At 42.2% G+C, this 24623-nt stretch overlaps 1 protein-coding gene across 1 annotated transcript in view; it reads left to right on the forward strand.

The window, feature by feature from the left end:
* Positions 1-24623, forward strand: part of LOC118115492 (GDNF family receptor alpha-2) — a 54484-nt gene that overhangs the window by 3809 nt on the left and 26052 nt on the right. Inside the window, exons 3-4 of the mRNA XM_035166671.2 lie at positions 10820-10906; positions 23297-23675. Coding sequence (XP_035022562.1) covers positions 10820-10906; positions 23297-23675 — 466 coding nt within the window. The remainder of the gene's footprint in view (positions 1-10819; positions 10907-23296; positions 23676-24623) is intronic.

Consider the following 24623-nt stretch of genomic DNA (forward strand, 5'->3'; position numbering starts at 1 on the left):
AAAAGCTCTTACAGTGCAGCTTTAATCTAATCACGATCCATTGTGCAGTCAAGCAGGCTTTTGTTAACTGGAAACAATCTATGTACAACATCCATCTCGGGAAACAAACACAGGGGGCTGAATCCCAGCAGACCCTCTTGAAACGGTGCTAAACCACTTTAAAAATCATTTGTTGACAAAACAGGAAGGTCTCTATGTAGTTGTTAAGTTGCAATGTAACTTTGAGAGTTTCATTTTACTGACGTTAATGAGGAGAGATGAAGGACGCAGGTGTGTGCGAGGGAGACATATAAAAATTGATGAAAGCCTGTAGACTTTGTGATTCGTATATGTGTGCGTGGAGTGGGCGCTGTGTGCCTGATGGCTGAAGACAAACATATTCAGTCACTTTGCACATATCGCTGCAGCCTAAGACCAATATAAAGCCAAGAGTGAAATTTCACCCCGGCTCGAACTTGGTATGTTTCCTGTGACCCACGTTGACCAGGGGCAGGGAGTCGGCCGGCAAGCTCGAGGGCTAAACCGCCGCGTCTGTGAGGAGAAAGCTGATGTCGATCAGAGAGGGACTGGGATTGAAACAATGCCCTGCTCCCAGACCAGCCCTACACTAACCGCACACTGATCCTCCACTGCCTCGGGCAAGGTTATTACAATATCTTAGTTAGTATGTATATTCGTATCTTTTATACGTTAACGTTCTGGCTGAGGTTGAATAAACGATTTATCTCTGAAGGTGGAGTCAGAAATTCTGCAGATAGGTCTGTGTATATATGAAATCAACTGCAGAACAAACACCCCCATGCATTCAGCGCTTCCTCAGATGCTCTGACCCCAAATTCATGAATGTGCATTGCAGTGACACAGTGGAGGAAACTAGGGCATCTTCCACACTCTGAAAGAGGGTACTTGCAATCTCACAGCTTATCATGTAAAAATTCCATTCATACAAACACATCAATCGAAACAAACCAGTGTAAAAATTAGCAAGAGTCAGTTGCTTTTACAAAAGTGTGGGGACAGAAGACAGGACGAGGGAATGACTGATGTGTTTTTTTAAATGTAATGTTTATGAGTAATCAAGGCGACCAATATTTGGAACTGATAAATGTATATTCCAAATGTAAGTGCTGGTGTAAACATTTTGAATAAAATTAACTCCATCTACATAAAATCTATGGACACCTGCTGTGGTGTCCAGGTGTTCCTGTTCCCTTGTCCCCCCCCCATTTGTATCAACAAGAGAAGGCTGAATATGCATCATGCGTTCGTGCTGCTGGATCTAACAGCTCTCTAAAACAGTTTTTAATAAAAGGTGAACATTTTCAGTGTGATCCGACATTCAAACTGGGTACACGCGTTAAAATACCAATATAAATATGCCTGGTAACCTAAATATGTTCTTTAATTTACATTAATATGTTTATCATACATTATTTTTATTATCATCATCTAAAATTCCTGTCCCCCTTTTAGAAAATATAATATTTTAACATTTACTCAACAAATTTTTATGGACTTACTTTGTATTTGTACACTTTTCACACAAGTCATTTCACTTACTTAAAAAGATGTGAGAGACCCTTCATGCGGATGTGTTGCGTATCGTCTCATTTACAGTTTCTGGTTTCTGCTGGTTGTGTGTTTTGTTGCTTCAGGTCCACTCAATGTGTTGGATCAACAAATGACATGTTTATAACCTTGTGTTGTTTATTGCAACTTCTACGATATCTGCGTTCCTAACCTCCGTCACACAGCTCCACTCTGCAAATGCTTCCCTCTGTGCCTGTCTGTGTACACAGTAGCTTTCAGTGTTGATACGGCTATCACTTACAATGTGTCGCCACTCAGATTGTGTCATGGGCAGGACGTTGCTTTTAAACCGAATTAGATATAAGGGAAATATGCATAACACAAATGTATGCAGGCTCAGAGTTAGCAAGAGTCAATTGAGACTTTTTAATGACCAGACAACACGTTATTCAACATGTGAGTGAAGCAGGGACACTTCCCGAACATCACACAAAGCCTGAGACATTTGCACTTGAAACTGAATTTCTTTTTAAATGTGTCCATTATTGCATGTTTAATCTTAAAGGTCTTTATTCTTTAGATGAAAAAGACTTTGTCAACTGAACAACAATAGATCAGAAGTATTCACCAGGTGAATTTGAGGCTTTAAATGCTTTCAATGATGGGAATAAAATCAGTTATTCAAACATTCAAATTGACCTTAGCATCTTCAAATACTTTGCTGCTTCTTTATTACAATAACAAGCTAACACAATTGAAGAAAGCCACATTAGTTATTATGACCTTTATTTATGTAATTTGTGATTTGAAATAGTTTTTTCAGGTTTGAAATGGATAACTTTAATATACCCTAATAATTAAAATAATTGATAAACCTCAAGTCCACTTTTATCGTATTGAACATCAGGTGAGTGGCCTACTTAGTCATTAGACTATAGCACATACCAAGGTTTAACAGTCCTTTATAAAACCACATCTAAATTCACTCGATCTGGATTTTTATTCTGGTCGGCAACAAAACCGTGAAATATATAATAATTTTAAAAAAATCCTCAATCGCAAAGCTAAACAAAATGAAATTGAAATGAAATATCTCCTGCCCCAAAAGACTTCTTTCTCGGTCCACGACCCACAATTTCACCAAGTTTTGTGGAAATCCATTGAGCAGTTTTTGCATAATCTTGGATAAAAAAAAATGGATATAACAAAACAATCAAACAAACAAACAAATCAACCTAAAAACAAAGCATTGGACTGAGGTAAAAACAAAACCTCTCAAGTAATGAAAAAGATTTTCCTCCTAAAGTTATTTTTTATTAGGTTTCATTTCATTTAGCAACAGAAAAGTATGCAACTTTTTTAAATGAGTGTTTATGAGAAATGAACATGATTAGAAAAAGGAGGATATCAAACAATGGGTCAAAATGATGAAGGATAAAAGACGTGTGTAGATCAATGCTGCAACACATCAACCAAGCATCATCACTTGTTTGTGGTGTAGACAGTGTGGGTGTTGAGATGTCGGTCGGTGTAACGGCTGGTGTCATTTTGTAGTGCTGTGAACTTCAGAGTCACACAGTAAATAACGATCATGTATTGGCTTCCAGCCTCTGTGTTAAACTCTCCTACATGCACAACTCTCGTGGAAGTTCACTGCTCCTTCAGACTTCATAACTTGAAATGTCATCGCTATTAGAAAATAAACTGTGGAGTCTATCTGGAGACCGAAAACTTAATCGTTCAACCTTTAGCCAAGTCGGACCAGAAACCTCATAAAATGCTCTGACGGAGAGGCCCTTGAATCTCTGAGAGGTGTTCCAGCGTCGACTACATCAGTGCTGGACCCCGTGTGCTGCTGCTGAGAGCAACGCTTGATACAGCGCAGCGCCTCAGCGTGACCACAACGTGACTCAGCGCCGTCATCAAGTGTTGCTTGATGTGTCTTCTCGAAATATCAGCTAAAGAGCATTTTCACACATTTCTGCAGGTGGTGGCAGCTTCGTCTCTGAAGCCTTTTAAATTTCAAAACACATTATTTTTATTAAGTGTGGATCTGCCTCACGCCCTGAAGGTACGATGCAGGGTCAAATTCCCTTCTTTTACCGTTTACCGTTGCAGCTTGCCTCCAAGCTATTGCCTGCCCTGTTTAGCTTAAAAACCCCAGTAAAGGGTGTTTTAATGCCAGTCTGTCCGCTATCAGTAATTGTGCTAATGGTGACCTGTTAATTATATTGTCTAACAGAAAATGGCAGCTGAATTCAATGCGTCAATGCAGCCGTTCATGATGGATAATGGGTGGTTTCTGAATAGGACTGTGTCAGTGTGAGGCAATAACGTCAAGCAGTTTGAATCTATAAAAGAACTAATTACTAAGAAAGAGACATTGGCTGCTGCACGGCTCTCTCACAATTGGGCCCCAGGCATCGTGTGGCTGTAGGCAGCCGGTTCGCCGCAGAATTGGTAATTTAAACGATAAGTTCCACACCTACCACATACATTATTTCATGGCCCCAGCTTTGAAACCGCAGCCCCCGGTCGCAAAGTAGGAATCGAAGATCTTTTGTGAGGACCTTTCAGAGCAGTTTAATTAGCCGAGACAACTTTAAATGTGGAGAGAAGGTAGAAGGCGAGCTCCACCAGTGGACCACACCAGCTTATTGTGAAAGGAGACATAACGATGTAGGGGAACACCGGAAAATTTGGTGGAATGATTTATTTTCTCCATTTTCACGAATGTCAGCATTACAAAGGTCACCCTCTCAATACTGCCTCATGCTAATGCCACAAGTTGGCCCTATATGGGACGTTACACATATATCAGACAGTGAGTAAGAATGCTGCGCACATCATGAAGACACTTGGGCAGCGGAGAGGGGAAATGGAGAAGAGACGGGAGATAAATGATGAAGGGGGGGGAGAAAATTTAAGAGAGACACCAAAGATTGAAAGAGCGAGATGGAGAAAGAGAGAGTCACCGGGAGAAAATTCTGCGAGGTGGAGGGGGTACAAAGGTACACAGTATTCCTGGGTGAAACCATCATTACTATGAGCAATAGTAGCAGTCACTGGTCATTACCTTAGCCATCCACTGTCATAAGCAGAATATTTTTCCTGCCTGCCCTGCATGTCAGGGGAGGTGGGAGGCGGGAGGCAGGCTCCTGCATGCTGAGTACGTCCTCCCTGCTCTCTCCCTCCCTGCGCTGGAGACCCGGGCCGCCGCTCGCTAGGTGGCTACTTCATCACCAGAGGAAGGGACCTGCCAATAGCTTCTGGACGGGATCAATAAGGTCTCTCAGCTCTTTCGTCCTCTTCATCCCTCTTTCTCCCCTTTCATCCCTCATCCCAAAATGTGGAAATACGACGACAAAACGGGAGCTGTTTGTCCTCGTAAATCTGTCTAATGATTTTCTATACTGTAAGGTGAACTGCCCGAGATGACTCCCATTCACCGCGCGGCTCGTATGGAGTGTGTCAGTGAAACAGGTTGGGGGGGAGAGCAGGTAGCGGCGAGTTTAGATTAGCCTTTTATAGTCGAGTGAGTTCTCAGGTTCTCTATCAGAGGGGGGGAGTGAGTGACGGGCCATTCTGCTCAGTGAATACTGTCATGATGTGGGCATTAAGACTCACCCCTGACAGAAAGGTTCACGGCGTTGCTGAATGAATGTGCATCGCAGAAGTCAAACTACCAGGCCGTGGCGGCTGTCTTCACAGAATGGCGACCCTCTTTTTTTCCCTCTCTCATTCGCCCTCTGCATCATTAATTGAAATCACCGCTTGTTGAAATAAGACGGCCACGGTTCTCTTTCGTCCATATGAAGGACTTCAAAGCACATTTAGATTATTTACACCGCAGCACTAATCATGTTTACAGAAAATACTTAAGTTGCTAAATATTGGATGTTTAAGCTGTGACTTTATGAGGTTTTCTATTCATCCGTGCCCATCTGAAAAAGAAGATGGTGAAGAAAGGCTGATATATTGGTTTGTGCTGCTGCTGCCTGTTTTAATGCTCTCCCCCAATATGCTGCGATGCCATAAAGATGATAGCAGTTTTTACTGAAAGTTTTCCAGGATTTACACTGTATTCAACCTTTAGTACCTGACACCGGGTATTAAAATGCTGATTTAAGGCTAGCGAGTGTGTAACTATATTAACATTACATTCGAACATTGCCAAAGGGAAGGCAGGAAATTTCAGCTCTCATTTTCTCTGCTGTGTTTGCCCACACTGGATTGGAATTGTGACTTCAAATATTATTCCGGGCTAATCCAATATTCTATTTGTATGGTTTGAAATTGAGTTTAAAATGTCAATATCACTTCAAAAGCGGAGACGTTAACTGAATTTATGCTTTGACTTGTGTTCTGTTAAGCACAACTCAAAGAGAGATGCATTTGTGGTATTGTTACAAGTTTTGCGACTGTGATTCTGGAAAATGGAAAATGAACAATTAAGTATGAGGCATTGTTTTAACTTATATTTCATATAGTAATCTCACGTTAAAGCCAAGGAATGATAAATCAAGGTAATAAGACAAGTTAGATGATAATCCTGAAATTCTTTTGAGCACGAACGCTGTAATTGGTGCTTGGTTGTAACAGGTAATAGTCTTTATTATTAAGTCATGTTGCTGAAAAATGTTTTACAAACAACATTAAGATCTATTTCCCCATTAACGTAAGGCACATGCAGTATTAATGTTGTTAGGTTAAATGTGATTAAGCAGCACAGCACAGCAAGACGGCAAGAATAATGATATTAATAAACTTAATTTATCGAGCACTTTTGAAAACAAAGTTACAAAGTGCTTTACAGGACACAGTAGAAAGCAATTTAAATGTCAAGCAATTATTAATCAAAAGAAGCCAAATATAAGAAAGAAGGAAGTGGGATAAGAACTGTAACGTAAACTCATTTCACGTTTCATTGTAGAGGCAGGTTTGTAAAGCAGAGAAAGTTTGAAACTACTTAACAATTAATTATATTATCAGTAATTTAAGATAAATCATTAATAATTAAACATATTATAACATTGTTAGTATAATCTCAACGACAGATTACTGATTAATTTATCTTAAAGTCTAGTGTTGCTTTGGTATTTCAGATTAAATGGAAGGGATTAACCAATCAGAGGCAGGTCTGATTCAGCACCTGATTGCTCCTCCTCAATGATGAACGTCTCCGTAAACTGAAAGTGGAACAACTGAATGTGGAAGTATACACAGAGAGAGAGAGAGAGAGAGAATCAAATACAGTTTCAAAGCAAATTAATTATATTTTCATAATATCATACGTGTATCAGAATTAATTTCCAGAATAATGAATTAAATTTCAAATTATGCTATTCAAATAATTTTTTTTAGTCTGTTGTTCAAATTCAAACATAAATGATTCAAATTCAGTTTCCAGTGACTCGTACTTCTGCTCATCTGAGCTGCAAAGGCTCATTCACCTTTTGTCTGGCGCCGAGTTCATGCATCAAACAGCGGGGCTCTGCAGAGGACCTCCGGCTGTGCCCCAGGCTGCTCAGGCTGTGCTAAGCTCTCTTTGTGTGTAATTAATATAAAACAGAATTAGTTTTGTAATAAATTGCTGGTATTTGAATAAGAAGTAATATATAACAGGGGTATTTGGTCTTCTTCCAGCCTGGCCTACAGCAAAGAATAGGGAGCTATACAAAATCAATATTAAACACGAGCACAATCAGCGCAGGGCACCTTTAAAAAACACAACGAGGTGAATGACAGTTATTAAAATTGACTTTGCTTCCAGCCATAAACGGTTTGCCAAGAATGTCCCTAACAAAAATCCATAGGACAGTTTCCATCACCTCAGGAGTTTAGCTCATTGATAATGGATATGAAAAGGATGAGTGATGGCGACTAACGACTTCATAAAACCCCTCATGGCAAAGGAGAGGACTGCGAATCCACTTAAAAGCATTATTCTTCTCATGCTTGAACCAGGGGAGAGGCCTGATTGTCTGTCTGAGCCGTGCCGGTCATGCTCCACGCTGTCAGAGCAAATGAAGTCAAACGAAGGCTTAATTACAGCGATAAGTTGTTGCCCTGCAGCTAAAAACATCTTATCACTAAACAGCTGGGAAGAATTTTCTATTACTTGATGGATGCATAATTGGGTTCGGGGTGAATGTTAAAGATCAGGGTCTTTTTTCTTAAAGTACAACAAGGGCCCCTGCTGTGTGTTTTTGTTGTTTTTTTTAACCTCCCGAAGGTGGGTGTGATTGCAGTGGCTGTTTTGTAATTTTACGTAATTTTACGACACAGCTTGTAACATCCATGTCAGTGAGCTTTTAAAAAATTCATTAACCACAGCTTCTGTCGGAGTTTGACATTATGGTTTTATCGGGTCACCGCAGTGCACGCTGTACAGTCGGAATGTGCCTCAACACTGTTTGATTCCCGGCTGATTTTACAGAGAGTCTTCACTACACTGACCATTATCACGAGAAACCTAGTAACAAGATGTTGTGCCTTAAGCATCCTTTATTCAGTGTTGTTCTCTGCTGTACAGCATCTTTTTTTGTGAACCCGGCGAAGCCTGACGCTGTTCTGTAGAATATTGTTTCTGCTTCTTCCCTCTTCTAATTCCACAAGTCTCTGCCGGTCTGTATGGGACTCACGTATCTCGAGAACCGTTCATCTTATCAGCTTCACGCTTGACATGTGTATTGATAAGGGCCCAAGGAAGTGCAGTGTCGAATTTGGTGCGGTTTGGCAGCGCAATGTTTTCAATATTAATAGACAAGCAAACAGTGCCTTGTAGTCAGTGGGGGCGGGGCTTAAGTGTCAGTCAGTTGAGCATGTCTTCTCAGTCAGCAAAAATATATGGCCGACCAGGTCATTTTGATAGTTTAGTTATTTTTATTTTCCCACATCAGACTGACATCATGGGTGCTGATCTCCATCGTATGATCCCTTCCACTTTAGCAATTTGTCTAAAAAGCAAAAGCACAACATTCATTTCGTTGCTGATTTACAGAGCTTTTATTTTGAAGAGATGTGAATTTGGGTCTGAAGATTGTGTCGGTTACTTGACAGACCTCTGAAATAGTCGACGTGCCATATATGAAAAAATGCAGAGTGATTAAGCGAATTCAGTTTCATTTTATGAAAGACATCGAGTCATTGGATCAAAAAACCTGTTGATCATGGACACACAGCGTTGCAGATGAACTAAGTAACAACCACCATTACCACGGCCCCAAGCAGGTTTACGACGGGCACTGCACTCGTTTTTAAAAATACACTCTAGCGGAGGTTGCTGCTCAATAAAGACATGGAAGGAAGGTAAAGGTGATTGTTTGCTGAGTAAGTGGTAGTGTTGAACCCTCTCTTAAAGCTTTTAGAAGGTAATTGTTGTAATTAGATATACTGGGAGATCTCGAGTCCAGGAACCTTTCTCTCGACAGAACCTTAAAGAACGTGAATAGAGATGTGGGCGATACAAAGGAAACTGGGAAAAAAAGACAGAAAACATGTGCCTGCATATCTTTCAACATGCAAACAAGAAAAGTGCCTGCACTCGAATCTTGGAGGATTTAGGTCATTTTCTCCGTCGCCTCGCTCCTCTTCGCTCCTCTTTGCTCCTCTTCTCTCCGTTTTCATTGTCTGTTATTTCTTTTTCTCACTCTGTGCCTCTCTTTTTCCCATCTCAAACACACGTACAATCCCCGACCACGGCAGATGTCAATAGCTATATGTGCTCAGAGAATGGCCGGTCGAGCTGCTCCGTCTTGTTATGGATGTCAATATTGATGGAGAGTGGAGATGCAGAAGTACACATGACGTATTGACTCGGCACATGTTCACAAATCTGAGGCGGTTATATTTACTCAGTGGACAAATTACGATGAGAGGATCCCTCCAGTAATTCCCTGTCTGAGTTTAGTCATGCCTTTTCACCGTGTGCCAGTGAACATGTAGATATATATACGCTTTGCTTTGGACTAGTTTTAATGAATTAATTCAACTTGTATAACTCGCATTCCACTTGGAGTTAATTAGCTTTACATATCTGATGTTATAGTGTCTTTTTATTTCTGATTTGTGACTCTTGTTTGATGATACGTCCCAAGGAGACATGAACAACACTGTACTGCACGAGCCAGTGAACGGAGGCGCGCACACACACACACACACACACACACACACACACACACACACACACACACACACACACACACACAAACATCCCTTCCTATTATCACCGCAGCATGAAGACAGCGTTTTATCAGCTTGCATTATCTTTGCCAAAGAATCCGAGCAGCGTGTTGATAAACAAAACGTAGTGTATCTATCGATTGGATCTACTGATTGGTTGTCCAGGCGTCGCAGTTTTGTGCCAACAGGTTTCAGATTTTCTCATTTGTAGCAGCGGGCCTCCAACCTCCTTCCTCACAACACCCTCCCTGTTGTTTCTGTTGGGATCAGAATGTGAAGCTATTACACACTGGAGGGTTTGTCTCAATCACACAGAATGGCTATGAATTTTAAATGCAGGATTAGGGGCCTACAGAGGAGCAGGCGCATGGGAGGGACTCAGTCAGTTGAGTGCTAATTTGATTTTTTTTTTATATATTTCTTTCTTACAAACAGCTCTGGCAACACAATGTTTGCAGGGAAGATGCAGTGTGCATGTTTTAGTCCGCCAACTGTTCCAAGGAAATCAAACTGCAGCAGGAACAAACACTCGCTCCAAAAGTAAATGATGTGACAGTGTCGAACATCATGTTTTCCACAAGAAAAAAAACACACCGCTCACAGGTTAGTTGGTAAGCTTATATCTAATACTGTGAAATTACTTACATACAAGATAAGACTACATATAAATCCAAGACATCCATTCAGTTTTAAATCAAGTGAAAGATAAAATGCTCAATGTGTGCGTTTTTGAAAATTCAAGGCCAAAAAAAGAATCCATCTGTCCATTATCTATACCGCTTACACTTTGATGGTCGCGGGGGCTGGATCCAATCCCAGCTGACAGCGAGAGGCGGGGTACACCCTGGAGAGGACGTCAGGGCCAACATACAGAGACACGTCCACACTCATACGTAATCTGCATGTCGTTGGACTGTGGGAGAAAACCCACACAGACACGCGAAACAAAACATGCACACACAAGCTGGGTTTCCAATTGGGAACCGTCGCGCCCCCGAGGCGACAGTGCTAACCACCGCACCTTGATAAACCAATCATGAACTGAATTTCCTTTCTGTATTTGCTGAGTGACAATAAATCATCGCTATCATTCTCTCTGTTTCAGGTAGAGACATGGACGACTTGTCTCCGTATGAACCTGTGGCACCAAACCGACACCCTGACGCGTTCCGCTTGGCCTCCATCTCATCAGGTATTGCCGGTTTGCTCGTCACTGAAAACGAGGTGGTTTATCATACGAGGGGAAATATGATGCAAATATTCGTCTTAGATTAAATGAAGGTTAAAAATAAAAACAATGCATTTGTCTGAAGTGTTGATCTCGGTGGCACATTCCACCAGCCAACCATCCCTGTCTTGCTACATATAATGGTCACTGTGGGCTTGTGAGGTAAAACATGTTCAGTCTATATCGATTTTGCTTTCAGTTTGATTTCCTCTTCGGTTTACTAATCAAACAGCCTAGCACTCAGCAGGGGAGCCATAGACCGCTCCTTCATTTACTGGTTATTAAACATCATAGTATCACTAATCAATGCAGATCTTATTATAGGCCACAGCTGCAATGGTTAATACGGTCCAGAGAAGCGAATCCTACAAAAGGTGTGATTGGACACAGGGATGACGCTCGTCCAGTGCCAGAGCTACAGGCTAGAGTCACTTGAAGATTCAATAGTTTTCTTTCATCCTGCTCAAACAGAAATTTCCACAGGATGTTCTCTACCACTTTTTTTTGCTCTTTTCAGCCAGAAGCAATCCACGAACACTGAAGACAGCACATTTTCCTTTTCTCTTGGCTGATGTATCTTGTTTTGTCTTATAACTGGGAGGTTCAAGGAAGACACGCTTTTTGCATAATCCCCTTGGCTTGAAATCAGCAGTGTATCACAAAATGCGCTTGTTTGATATGTTGAAAGACGAAGAGGGTACCAGAATAAATATGATAGTGTGCAGGCTTTGAGTACTTTGAAATTCTTTGAGCGATGATGGCAATCTGCCATTTGTCATTTAAAGTGCACGTTCGCACAGGGGGCGCATACGTCTGCCAGGGCTTCACAATCCGTAAAAATTTGTTGTTTTAAAGATAGAGAATGTTTACAAGTTGCATCTGGATTTGTGATCTGCACCAAAATATTTGAAGACGGCGATTACGCTGATTTATGATAAGATCTTATTAGGGCTTTGTGCAAAGACAAAGTTTCAAGTGAGTGAGGCTCATGATCACTGAGTTGTGGCCATTTATCATGTTGCTATACTGCCAAATTAATTAAAGTATTGCAAATCACTCAGAGTTGACTTTGTACAGATCAACAGTTATGGCAGTTTATTTCAACAGAGCTTCAAGAAATATGCAACTAGTCACAAGAAAACTAGAATGTCACACAGTGGAGCACACTCCTCCGCCATGAAGGCGCAACAGTCCCCTCATTACATTACATTACATTTAGCTGCCGCTTTTATCCAAAGCGACTTACAATAAGTGCATTCAACCATGAGGGTACAAACCCAGAACAACAAGAATCAAGAAAGCACTATTTCTTCAAGAAAGCCAAACTACAAAGTGCTATATGTAAGTGCCATAGAAGTGCTACTTAATATATATATATATATATATATATAGTTTATTTTTATTTTTTATCCAAGGTATAATCAGAACAGATGTGTCTTTAGTCTGCGGCAGAAGATGTGTCGACTTTCTGCTGTCCTCATGTCATTCGGGAGCTCCACCATTTAGGAGCCAGGACAGCAAAGAGATGTGATTATGTTGAGTGTTTAGCTCACAGTGAGGGAGCAGCAAGCCGATTGGCAGATGAGAGCGGAGTGGACGGGCTGGGGTGAAACCACATTTAAATTCACCACATCCAGATTTTTTTGGGGATATGCTCCAAATTTCAAACTCTCATAAATGTAAATCCCCCAAACATGTCTGTTTTTTTAAATCAACGAAATGTTGAAAAACACCACGTTAAAGACAGTTAAAAAAAATTCCCGGATCTCCGCCCTGATCCAGATCCACACCGAAAAGTAAAATGTAAATGGGACAGTTTTTGACTCTGCTGCCTATGACAGTTGGAGTTTTGTTTAAAAAGGCAAAGAGGTAATGATATCTAATCTACTGAGTGGGCCACATGGCTTTCATAGTACTGCCATACAGGCCAGTAGACAACTGTAACACAACTGTTCCTGGTCTCTCTCTCCCCTCTTTTCCACCCACTTCTCCTCTCTTCCCCATTTTTCCCTGCTCACCCCAACCGGTCGAGGCAGATGGCCGCCCACACTGAGTCTGGTTCTGCTGGAGGTTTCTTCCAGTTAATGAGTTTTTCTCTCCACAGTCACCAAAGTGCCTCTTCTTTGTGGGAACTGTTGGGTTTCTCTATATATTTTAAGGACTCGATCTTAATATGTTGTAATTTGGCACTTAAAATTGAGCTGAATTGAATACCTTTCATTTCATTCATTTTTTAGCCATGGATTTTGTGTAGCACTTTGTAACCTTGTTTAGATAAGTGCTATACCAATAAATGTATTATTACTATATTATTATTATAAATGGGTTCCTTTTGAAGTGATGCTCCACCGCTCCACAAAATTTCATGGAAAACCTTTTTGTAAAAAATGCAAACAAAAATCTCCTTGGTGGCGGTAAAAATAAATCTGTTTTTAATCTTACAATGTTATGGATGAAAGCCGGTAAAGTTTGTTGAACGTAGTTATGAGCAAAAACATTTATTGGACAAAAGCTCCCCTCTGGTTGCCACAGTTTCCAAAATGTTATTGACATCTGTTTAGTTGGTTTGAGATGTAATGTAAATATAAAAGTAATTATAATCAAAAGTAAAAAAAGTAATTATTATCAAAATTACAGTTGCTCACGTTCAGCCTACCAGCGTACGAGTACTTGAGCCATGCTAAAACAAGGAGTGCAGTACAGTGCACCTACATGTTAAGATATAACAGGGGACTCATTACTGTATCCATTTTTCCTCAACTGTTTCCTCCAGTCTCAGGAGGAATAGGTGAAATATTGAATTTGCACTCTGAAATCTGTTTAGCCCCAAGCTTTCCTCATTATTTATCATTTCTGAGGTCTGAGTAATTGATTGTGGCGCTGAGAGGAAACCGCAGGCAAACAGATAAGTAATTACGCAGTTGTTTTATGGAAATACTTCTCACTTCATTTACTTAACCATTTAAAAGTATTCATAATCACGTCTATAAATGTATAAACTGTATAGAGACCCGGGGAGTATATGATATCTGGTTGGTTGATGAGGACAGGGGAATGTATACTCTCCAAGAGCAAAGGTAGGAAATTGAAAAATAATCTCTCCTATTTTAAAAAGTTTTTGTCTGGGAGGAAGATAAGGGACAGAAGTTGTGATAGAACTGAAAAAAGAACTCTATTCTACAATAAGCACTCACACTCTGAAGTCGAAATGAAACAGAGCATATGGAGTCTGTGTTTCCACCTTGTCCCAAGTGATACCTGCAAAACTATCTCAAACAGGCCTCTCCTTCTAATGGGTAGTTTTAGCCGCTCAGTGCTGGCAGAACTTCAGACTGGAAATTTGCATGCATTCTACACAAACACACACAAAGAGAAAATGAGCAGATTTAACCCCCCCTGGGATCCGTCCCTTAAATAAGGGCAATGGCATTTCTTCTCTTCCTCCTCTTTTCTTCTGCAACACTGATGACAGTAAGGCTAAGGAAGCTTCGTTAGAAACACCGGGAGGAGTTCTGCTCCTCTCGCCCTGGCTCGGCCGGCGCTGTGCACCTGCATCAGCAGTGTTTCATCACCTCAGTGCTCGGCACCGTTGCATCGAGAGCTGACTACAGTGTCCTCGTTGACAGCAGTGGGCTTTTTTTTCCAGCAATTTCTCTGCTGTGATGGCAGTGTGGTGGCTCTCTCCCGAGCCCCCTGTTCCCTTTCTTCCGTGTGCCACACCTCTCACCACTGAAGGGTGATGGTGGGTTAGTTTGTTTTGTGCTGGGGGGACTGCCTGCAGAGGCACAAAAGCAACATAGTCTTACTATTATTTAATTTGAAAGTAGCAAGTTGAAGAAGCCAGCAAGAAGTTCTGGTTTTAATAAAACGATTTTGATGACAGATGAAGGCACAGGCTCTTTTGCAATGTAATCGGGCTTCATTATATGTGATGATGCAATGGAAAATATAATTTTGTTTTGTATGTATGCAAATCCCCCTTGATCGCAGGAGAGCCCACGCTGTCGTCCATCTTCAAAATCTCTTAAAGCTTTTAGGGCCTGCAGCAGAGATGAAGGTAGCACAACCACCTGCCCTGTGATTGGACTCTGCTTTGTGATTAGATCTTCCAGCGTCCAATCAGATACAGGAGTAAAAACAGGTTCAATCATCCAATGTAACACAGTGTGAGCGATGTTTGAGCACGGGGTTTCATATGTGTACCGGTTTTCCTCTTTGTGCCTGTACACAGATAAGCCCCGTCCAAACTCCTCTCCCTTGGCCCTACCCCTAGATATGAAGTGCCCTTTGCTGGGAGTGTCCCAAACAGAGCCACAAGGGAGAGGGCTCGAAAACCCTCCCCTAGGAATTGGGGCACCACTCGCTACGTCATCAGCAGCCAACAAACAGTTATTACAGTGACAATATCAACCAACATTATTATATTAACCACTGTTATCAACCAACAGTTACACATCTGACAACTGCAGGAGAGAGATAGATTGATCTATTGATCAATACACAGTCAGTGTGTTTACATCGGTTATTTCAAAGTTACGTTAGTCCTGTCCATAGAAACTTCTGCCCCACATTGAAAACATTATAACATGACCTGGGAAGTTTTATTCAAACTTCATATACGGGACACAAGAGTTCTGACGGCGTGAATAGCGATTTTCTTGGAACGCTTGTAACAGCGATTCAGTAAAATTTTCATTTGCTACTGGATTAAAATAAGATATTCCGCTGGATTAAAAAAAATTTTATGAGCATTTTACCCGCAGTACATACTGTGTTGATTTGCTCCATCCATTCCTAAAGCATTCAGGAATTTCTGTCTACCCCTTCGTTTTTAGGGGGGTCCTGCAGATACGACGGTTGAAGAGGTGTTTAAAGGGCTAGATGGCCAGTACCCCTACATCACATAGAGAAATGGGTCAACACAACCCCTTCACAGCCGCACGCAATTACTATTACATTTCCTCATACACATGCACATGCAGAGGTCAGGTAATCGCTGTGTGTCGTTCAGTCCTGTAACCTGTAACACTCTATTACCATGTCACCCTGTCAGTGTCAGGGCAGAGAGTACGGTTATCAGATAGATGATGGAGACGACAGATGAGAGAGAGCAGAGGTTACACAGGGTAAACATGGGAACAGGACAGCACTGACAGCTGACTGGAAATGGAAGCGATCCTATGTCTATGAAATCCACCAAGAAGTGAATGGAAGTTGAAAGATTTAATAATACCACAAAAATAAACCTTTCAGCGACTGAGCAAGTGGCTCAGTGGGATGGAGACATATTAGAAATCTTTGTCCGTTATAATCAGTATCTGAGCTGTTACACCGTCAGAATGAAAAACACTTCAATGACAGGGGCAAAGAATATTGCAGCAAAATAAAAGATGCATTAAGTGAACTTCACATGGCTGTTTAGCAACACAAAATCCAGCACAGTTCTTTTTACACTACTGCTGATGCATATTCTTGGTTTTCAATAGGTCCAGTCCAGTGCATTATGGCGGAATCAACTTAACATAAATAAATAAATAGCAGTAACGTATCTACTCGATTCCTGCAGTCGGTTTTTACTTGCAACCAGCATCACCACAGCACAAACAGCCCATTCCAAACAGGCAGGCTTACAACGGGCACTGCACTAGTCTAATCGAAAAGAAAGTTACAATAATCTATTTTAGCCTGCTCCTATTTATCCATGTGTAAAATATCTGGGCCAAAGTAAAAACTTGTACCACCAGCACCATTTCACTTTAGTCAAATTGTAACATTAACGGCGTTAAGCTCAGGTACAAGGGGAACATTTAGGCTTGGGAAAAGAAAAACACATGCAGGTAATTTTTTTTTTTGTCACTGGAAGAATCTTAATCATCAAACGGTGCTGAATTGTGCTGAGTGAGTCTTTCCCAGAGGAAATCTGTTGACAATCAGTTCTCTACACAGAACCCCTTTAGTTGCTGTAAAAGCTGAGCGCAATAAGCAATAATGCATAGCTTCCCTGTTCTAATCAATTTGGAGCAAACACTAGTGGGAATCTAACAAAATCAAACAAAAGATGAAGTGTGGTAGGGTGCTGCAGGAGGGCACATTTGTCTTGTTTACAGTCCCACACCTTGCGATGACAGGCACCTCCCTGCTCCACCAAGTTTGGTTAGATTTTGAAAAAATTAATCACCTTTGCTGCTTGATGTGGTACAAGTTTGTTTGATGCGGGCACAAAGCTGCAAGGCTGCAATTATTACATTAACCTGCTATTTCCTCAGTTAATCAATTAATGAATCATTGGGTCCAGGAACATATCTGAAAATGGGGGAATAGCCCATCCATACTCCTCAGAGTGCAATTTGACTGTGCAAACCAACAATCCACTCGTAAAAGAAGTATTTTTAACCTGCGTGCAGGACCTCAGAGCGTTCTGGCTGTGTTCGTGGAGCTGCAGTTACAATGCATCACCATTATCTTCTCCGTCTCAGGACAGAGAGGCTGTACGAGTCAATAGCCCTGTGCTCAAATCAATAAGACATCATGTATGAAGAATGTGGGCGAGAATCCAACCTTCACATTGCACCTAAACCCTTATCAAAGCCCTGAAGACTGACGTACAAGGTTGGGGCGTGAAAAGATATCACTGACTGTAATTGTTAATATGCTCCACGTGAAATGTATTCTGTTCTCTTGACCCAGCGCTGAGCTAATTAACTTATTAGGAACAGAGGGCAGCGTAGAGAGTCCCTCATTCAGGGGTCCCTGCAGGAATTAAGTGTAACGTTCCTTAGTTAGACCTTCTAACTCTCCGCACTAAGCCTCTCACCTCTCAGCTCATTGTGCCCACCATCCAATTAAATCCAGAAAGCTCTTTCCTCTGCTGGGGGGAAAAGGACCAGTGCAAGAGCCGTGCTCAGCATGCTGCTGAAATGTTTGACATTTTCCCATTGTCCTCATAATAATTACTATTACTTAAGCAAACACCACCTCTTTTTCTTTGAATGCATACAGTAGTTCTCTTTGCTTATTTGGAGCCTGTCTGTATCTATGTGTGTGCTTGTTTGCACAAGATTGGTTTTGTGGATATGTCAGTGATTGTGCCTGCATGTATTTGTCTTACTTTGTTTATGTGCTTCATTATTCAGTGTGAATTTTCTGATCAGTTTAGTTGTGCCTTAGATTGTCTTTCTGTGGGTCAGTAATGAGAGCGGTTGTTTACAGCTCACTTAACAGCCTCTCTTTGTAATAGTCAGCATTTATCTAACAAGTTTGAATTAAACAGCAGTGAATAACAGTTCTTGTATTAGGTTGTTAGTATGGTGAGCTTCTTGCATGCTGTTCATGAACAGGGAGGCAGGTTATTTTAGAACAGAGGACAAGATGGTGAATATCACTACAGATGAAAGTTGTCCTCACTAGTTTGACAATAAGTTGACAACCACCAGCAGGTCACCATCCGTTGTTAGGGACATTTCTTTAGTTGTATACCTCAGTGTCATCGGGTGGTTCTGCCTTTTAGAATACAAGTCCCCCTCTGCCCCCTCTGTCCCCCTCTGTCCCCCCTCTGTCCCACCAGGCTGTCCCTAACATCTTGGGGCCCATTTGGGGTCTTTCCTCCTGATCCAGAGCCATTGGCTGCAGCATTCTGCAGTCCGTAATGTTTCTTTTATGGTCGAGCACAGGGCTTGTCCGTGTATTCCTCGCTCTTTGAACAACCTGATGGTGGATGTAGCAATAACACCCCTTGCTTTACAGCCATGTTGTTCTGCCTCAGATCTCTGCGTACTGACGCCTCTTTCTCTAATTCGCGTCATCAACAGCATCCTTCCAAGGTACTGTCAATTCTTGGAAGAAGACGACACGCAGGGTGTTGGACCAGAGTACCAGGTCGGGTCTTAGGGTGGTGGTGGTGGTGACAATTTGTGATGGGACCATAAGCCAATGGTCTGCAAACACCAGTCTCCAGCTTGCTCCAACTGACCACTCCTGGTCAGTGGAGGAGGCCCTCTCTGTCCCTGTTCTCTTCCTCCAACAAATCTATCCTTGGAACTGCACACAGTGTTCTGGAGGACAAAGGATTGGTAGCAGTTTGGTTATTAATATATTTTGTTGTATATTAGGTTCAGGTAGATTATATATCAATATGTTGTGCATTATTGCGTGTGACGGCTGAAGAAGATGAACAGGGTGCATGAGGGGGAAACTGCGGATGCTCAGGCTTTGAATTTCACCAGATGAAGCACAACTTGAAGGGCGGATGCTCACAAACAGCTCAGGCATGTGTTTACCGCAATGTAAGGGTTAGTCTTTCACTCAGGGCTTTTCCCACCTTTACTCTCGCATACAAATATTTAGTCTTCTCTCGTCATGTCAATCTCCCCTTTGTTCTCTCTCATCTGCATGCCGGCTCATTTTTCCAGCGATTATTCCAAAATTCAGCTGAACCCCGAGAACAGAAGTCTTTGTGAACTGTGACGGTCCTCCTCTCTGATGGGGCCCACATCTGACTTGCTCAGTGAGGCTCCGGGAGAGGAGGCTGTAGATCCTGCGCACTCTCCTCTTCGCCTCTGGAAGCCTTGCTGCGACACAGAGTACAGAGCTAATGACTGATGAGCCCTTTGACACGGAAATGCTTGACATGCTCCTCAGGGTCCAGACTAAAGACTTCCCTAACAAGCTCTCGCACACTCACCCAGGGCCGTATTAAATCCAAACTCTGGCACCTTTCCTAATTACTGAGAACATACCCGCAGCCAAGAACCTCTTCCTAACCTGGACTGAACCCCTCTCTGCAGCGCCGAGTCCCTCGAGTATGGGATGATATATGAAATGCAGAATTCAAATTAGGCTGACGGAGAGCAATTACAGGGGAAGTATAGGATCCCTTACTCTTTGGGAAAAAAAAGCATCAAAATCGAGATACGGTGTATGTGAACGTTTTATCCACTTCCTCTCATTCATACGTGCTTTGTCCACATCCCTCACCTCTCCCTTTCTCTTTTTATTATTCCTCTCTATTATGGCTGTGTTTTCTCTCACGAGAACACAGGTCTTAGGAAACTCTCGGTTTCTCTCCATCTGTCTCACTATAGGCGTCTCCTATCTCACATCTTACCCCTTCTGCTTCCCTCTCGCTTCTTTCTCCTCATTTCCTTCCGTCCCTCTGTCTTCCCCCCGTGCGTGCTATGAGTGCGGAAAGAATAGACGGTTATATCCACTACATTGCTATCAGTGGGGTCTAATTTATGGCGGCCATAAAGCAGAGAGCCCTATTAAAAGCCTATTTACAGTCAAGCGGCAGGATCACCGAAAGCAACGACAGTGCTTCAACTGTTGTGAACATCAACTAAATGTTATGAGACCGCTTTTAACTGTGCACACGCGGCAGTTGTGAGTAAACAACATGAGACAATTTAATTATCCGATGTGAATTTATTTGTTGGGCTACTTGCTTAACTTAATGTAAAGTCACGTTGCACACGTAAAAAAAAAAGGTCTGCAAACATTTATTCTGCGGCGACAGAGAAAAAAAGCATTATTTGTGATTTTTCATGCACCTAACGCCACTGATTATTCAGTGTTTATAGCATCCATTAATCAATCACAGTGCACCCACTCGTCTATCTGTCCATTCAGTCGGTCGATACCTCACTTGCTCATTGGCACAACAGCCAGCAAGGTAAGTTAATAGATATGTGCAGACGATTGTGATGCCGAGAGCTGTTGATTGCGTTGCTGATGGGTTGGGCTAATTATTCCGAGCAAGAGCCGCACATCTTTCCTGAATTAGTCTGGATTAATTGAAAGCTCTCCAGCATGTCCCTGTAAGTGTCTGTTCAATCTGTTAGTCTGTGTCCTCTCATGCCATCTCTCTATCTGCCATGATCAGCCGCTGCAATCAACTAGTCTCCTCGCCCCTCTTAAAGCCTTATCCATTTTTATACGTCTAATATCATTAGCTTATCAACCCCTCTCTCCTCGCATTATAGCGGAATATGTTTGCTGAAAACCTCCATTGTAATGCACTTGGAAAATCAATTAGAACTCTGTAACGCAGTGCTGCACATTTCTCCACCCATCTCCACCTCTTTGCGTCCTCCCTCCACTCCTCCATGCTCTCGCTATCATCCCGCTCGTGTGCAAGCACGTCGGAGCCATCAAGCGGGCTTTGTGTCTTATGTACGCCCCAGGACATCTTTTTGGGTTGAGCACCAAATTCAATCTCAGCTCCCCAATCAGAAGTAGTAAAAACCCATCCTCCGCTGCAGCCTCAAAAAAATGGCTTCAGCCCTGCTTGCTCGGATAAATCTTAGTAGCTCATCCTTCTCCTATTTTCTTTCCATCCTGGACCCCCCCAGTGGCCCATATTAGAGCCTGCAGATGGCCAGGGGAGATTTAGGAACTGCAATCCATCAATGTAATGTAGCCTGAACTACTGGACAACCGCCCTGCTAACCTCTCCTCCAGCTGGACTGCACCGCCCCTGCTTCGGGCCCGTTTCAGCCAAGCTTGGCCCACTTACTGTAAAACTTTGGCCCTGCAGCGGCCTCTTCATGCCCAGTCCCAAAGTCACTACTCTTTTTTTGATCCTCGCTGTAATCACAGATCAACCAAGCTGCTCCTACACTTGAAGAGGTTGGCTAATTGTCTTGCATCCCGTCTGTAAGGTTTGACGTCTGTTGCTGTTGCGTACATTTTCACTTACTAACATTAACGGGACTGAGTATGCAATGTTCCCAGACATCTGTTATGGACTGTTTGTACCCTCCCAAGTTTCATTTGATAAAACAATCATCTTATAAAAGTCACAAGTTCATTAAATGCTCTTAAGGTTTGAATAAAAAGGGGGAACGGTGCACCTACATCTGTTCGACATGTCTCTCAACACCCTGCTTGTTTATCAGAGCGCCTGCTACATTTAACCTTGATATAGCTCAACGAAAAGCCTCCTGGAGAGCTAGATTAAGTGTGCTCTCTTCCCTCTATGATGAATTCTGGATACTCTACTTCTGCCATTGTTCAGTGGCAGTGAGTTTTGTTTTATCCGGCGTGATCTCAAACCACAAAATCATTGATTTGGGGAGTTTGCTTGTTATTTTTCCCCTCTGTTGCTATGTGTTTCAAGCGGGGCCATTTCTACGATTGATAAGAGGCAATGCACCATTTGGAAACAGTACAGCATCTCTAGCGGACCCTCAACCCCTTAAAATAAATCGTCCCCTTCTTGTTTCAGGCTGTCTGATAGACACTGAGTGAGATTGGTTCCGTTGAATAAGAGATGAATCTCGCAGCGTGTCACCATGCCGCTACGACCTCTGAAATATCATTATCTACAGGGTAGGGAGGTTAACTTCGCTAATATAGCCTGAATACAAGAGAGGAGTACCACAACTGAACATGATCCTGCTTTATTGCCGATACATCTCTGGGAAAGGTGCAAGGTTTTTTTTTTGCTGCTGCTATATGCAGTATCTCAGAACAACAAAACACACAATCAGATTTCCACAAATATGATGTGCAGCCTAAGGGATAATTGCAATGTCTCAGTCTGTGATTACACAGAAAAAAAAATGTGACAACTTAATCTTGTACTTGAAGTACAGCGTGGACTCTTGCTAAATCCTTAGGCTTAACATGTTTTGGGCAGATGATACAGTATTTAGTGTTGTTTTCCACTGTCCAGTATTCACATCAATGTGCTGTCTCATCAGTATTTTCCTGCAGTACTGTACGTTATGTCCATTAGGATCAAAATATCTTGTTTAGTTCATTGAGAGTCAAATCACAAAAACCTTAGATTAAATCTAATGTGTATTTTATCAATGTAAAATTGAACACATTGGATGACAACTTGCAAATGTCCTAATATTATGATAATCACATCATAATATCACCTGGAAATGAATCATGTATTAACATCCAATTTGGAATCACGGCCTAATTCATTCATATTTCACTCAAGCTCTGAAACGGACTGAATCAATAATTCAGTTAGAGTGGATTTGAACTAGCTGCAGGCATCTCTCCAGAGAAGCACAGATGATATTGAAAAGTCTCCTTCATTGTTCAAGTTTAACATTTGCAATGAATTCCCAAGACGGTAGACGAGGCGCAGGGATTTATTTTCTATTTGTTGATCACACTGCAGCTGAGCCCACTGTAAACTACATAAGGTTGGTGATGTTGAGCATCAATGAAACGATTTTTATCCCTGTCTTGTAATTGATCCAGGTTGTGTTTGCTTAAATACTAACTCTGAAATCCACTGGACTATTTCAAGTGTATGTGCCAAGATAGTGATATCTAACCCTTATCCCTTGTATTTCACTGAAGTTACTGAGTTGTCTTCTCTGTATCCAATGTCAGGCATGCTCACAGTGGCACCAAAAGGTTTCCACTGCCCCGACGCCGAGAGAAACTGCAACCACTGTCTGGATGCGGCCAAGGCCTGCAACCTCAACAACAGCTGCAAGAAGCAACGCTCGTCCTACATCGCGACCTGCAGCAAGGAGGACCCCAACAAGGGCGAAACCTGCAGCAAGAAGCGTTGCCACAAAGCGCTGAGGATGTTCCTGGACCGCGTGCCAACCGAGTTCAGCCACCGTCTGCTCTTCTGCCCCTGCCAGACCGTGGGCTGCGCTGAGCGACGCAGGCAGACAATCGTGCCCGACTGCTCCTACAAAGACAAGGAGAAGCCCAACTGCCTGGAGCTACGCAGGGTCTGCCGCCAGGACTCGCTCTGCAGGTGAAGTAGAGGGTGTTAGGGGCAGAGAAAGAGAAAGTGTTCTGTGCTGTGTGTGAGGAGCGTCCGGGCAAACATTCATTTTATGTGTGTTCATGTCAGTTTTTTCGGTTTGATCGACAGAGTTTTGTGCTGCCGCCAAAGACATCTGAAGATTCATTATCTTCTTATATTCTTGGAAATATTAGAGAAAGAAAATTGAATTTGTGCATTATAGAGAGTTCCTGTTTTGATGGAAATTTCGCTGCTCCCATGGCATCCAAAAGTTTTTATTTCTCTGCTGTAACTTTGCCAGCAAAGTAATTAGAGTTTCAGGGAAGCTGCTGCTATTAGACGCAGGAGGAAGATGTGAGGCTAAGTTGAAGGGACAACGCTCAATTAAGCCGAACAAAACATTAGTGGATCACTTTGGCTGCATGGGGCCTCTATTGGATTCAAGCGGCCAGATTCAATTCACACCTACCCAGCCGTGACATGTTTCTTTGTGTTAGTGCCGCCCAGAGCAGGTGAAACACAGCAGTTGCAGTGTGAGCCTGATCAGCTGTCAGGATCTTTTTACCCCTGGAACCATGTGCTGTGTCTGGTCCTCGATAGGAAACACATCCAAGCAGTCTGGGGAGAAATGCACTGCGTTCATTAGTCTAACAGCACACAAATGTGAGACATTTGAATTAATTCTAAGCATTTAAAAGCTCATTTATGAGCCTAATGGTGTTCGACCAAGTGTTAGACCCTCGGAAGCTGTCTGCTAAAAATAATACTCATGATGTGAGACTTATCAGCAGGGTAAACTTTTGGCTACTTTTTCCATTTCCCAGTGTAACAGATGATTAGGCAGCTGATACAAGTCAGCGACAATCAGAGACGGGACAGAGTTTGTGGGTTTAAAACATTTAGCAGCTGTTGCTGTGGCAGACACGAAAACCAATGCGATTCATCGACTCAGTTCTC

The sequence above is a fragment of the Hippoglossus stenolepis genome, chromosome 9, assembly GCF_022539355.2.
Source record: "Hippoglossus stenolepis isolate QCI-W04-F060 chromosome 9, HSTE1.2, whole genome shotgun sequence".
Taxonomy (NCBI): Eukaryota; Metazoa; Chordata; class Actinopteri; order Pleuronectiformes; family Pleuronectidae; genus Hippoglossus; species Hippoglossus stenolepis.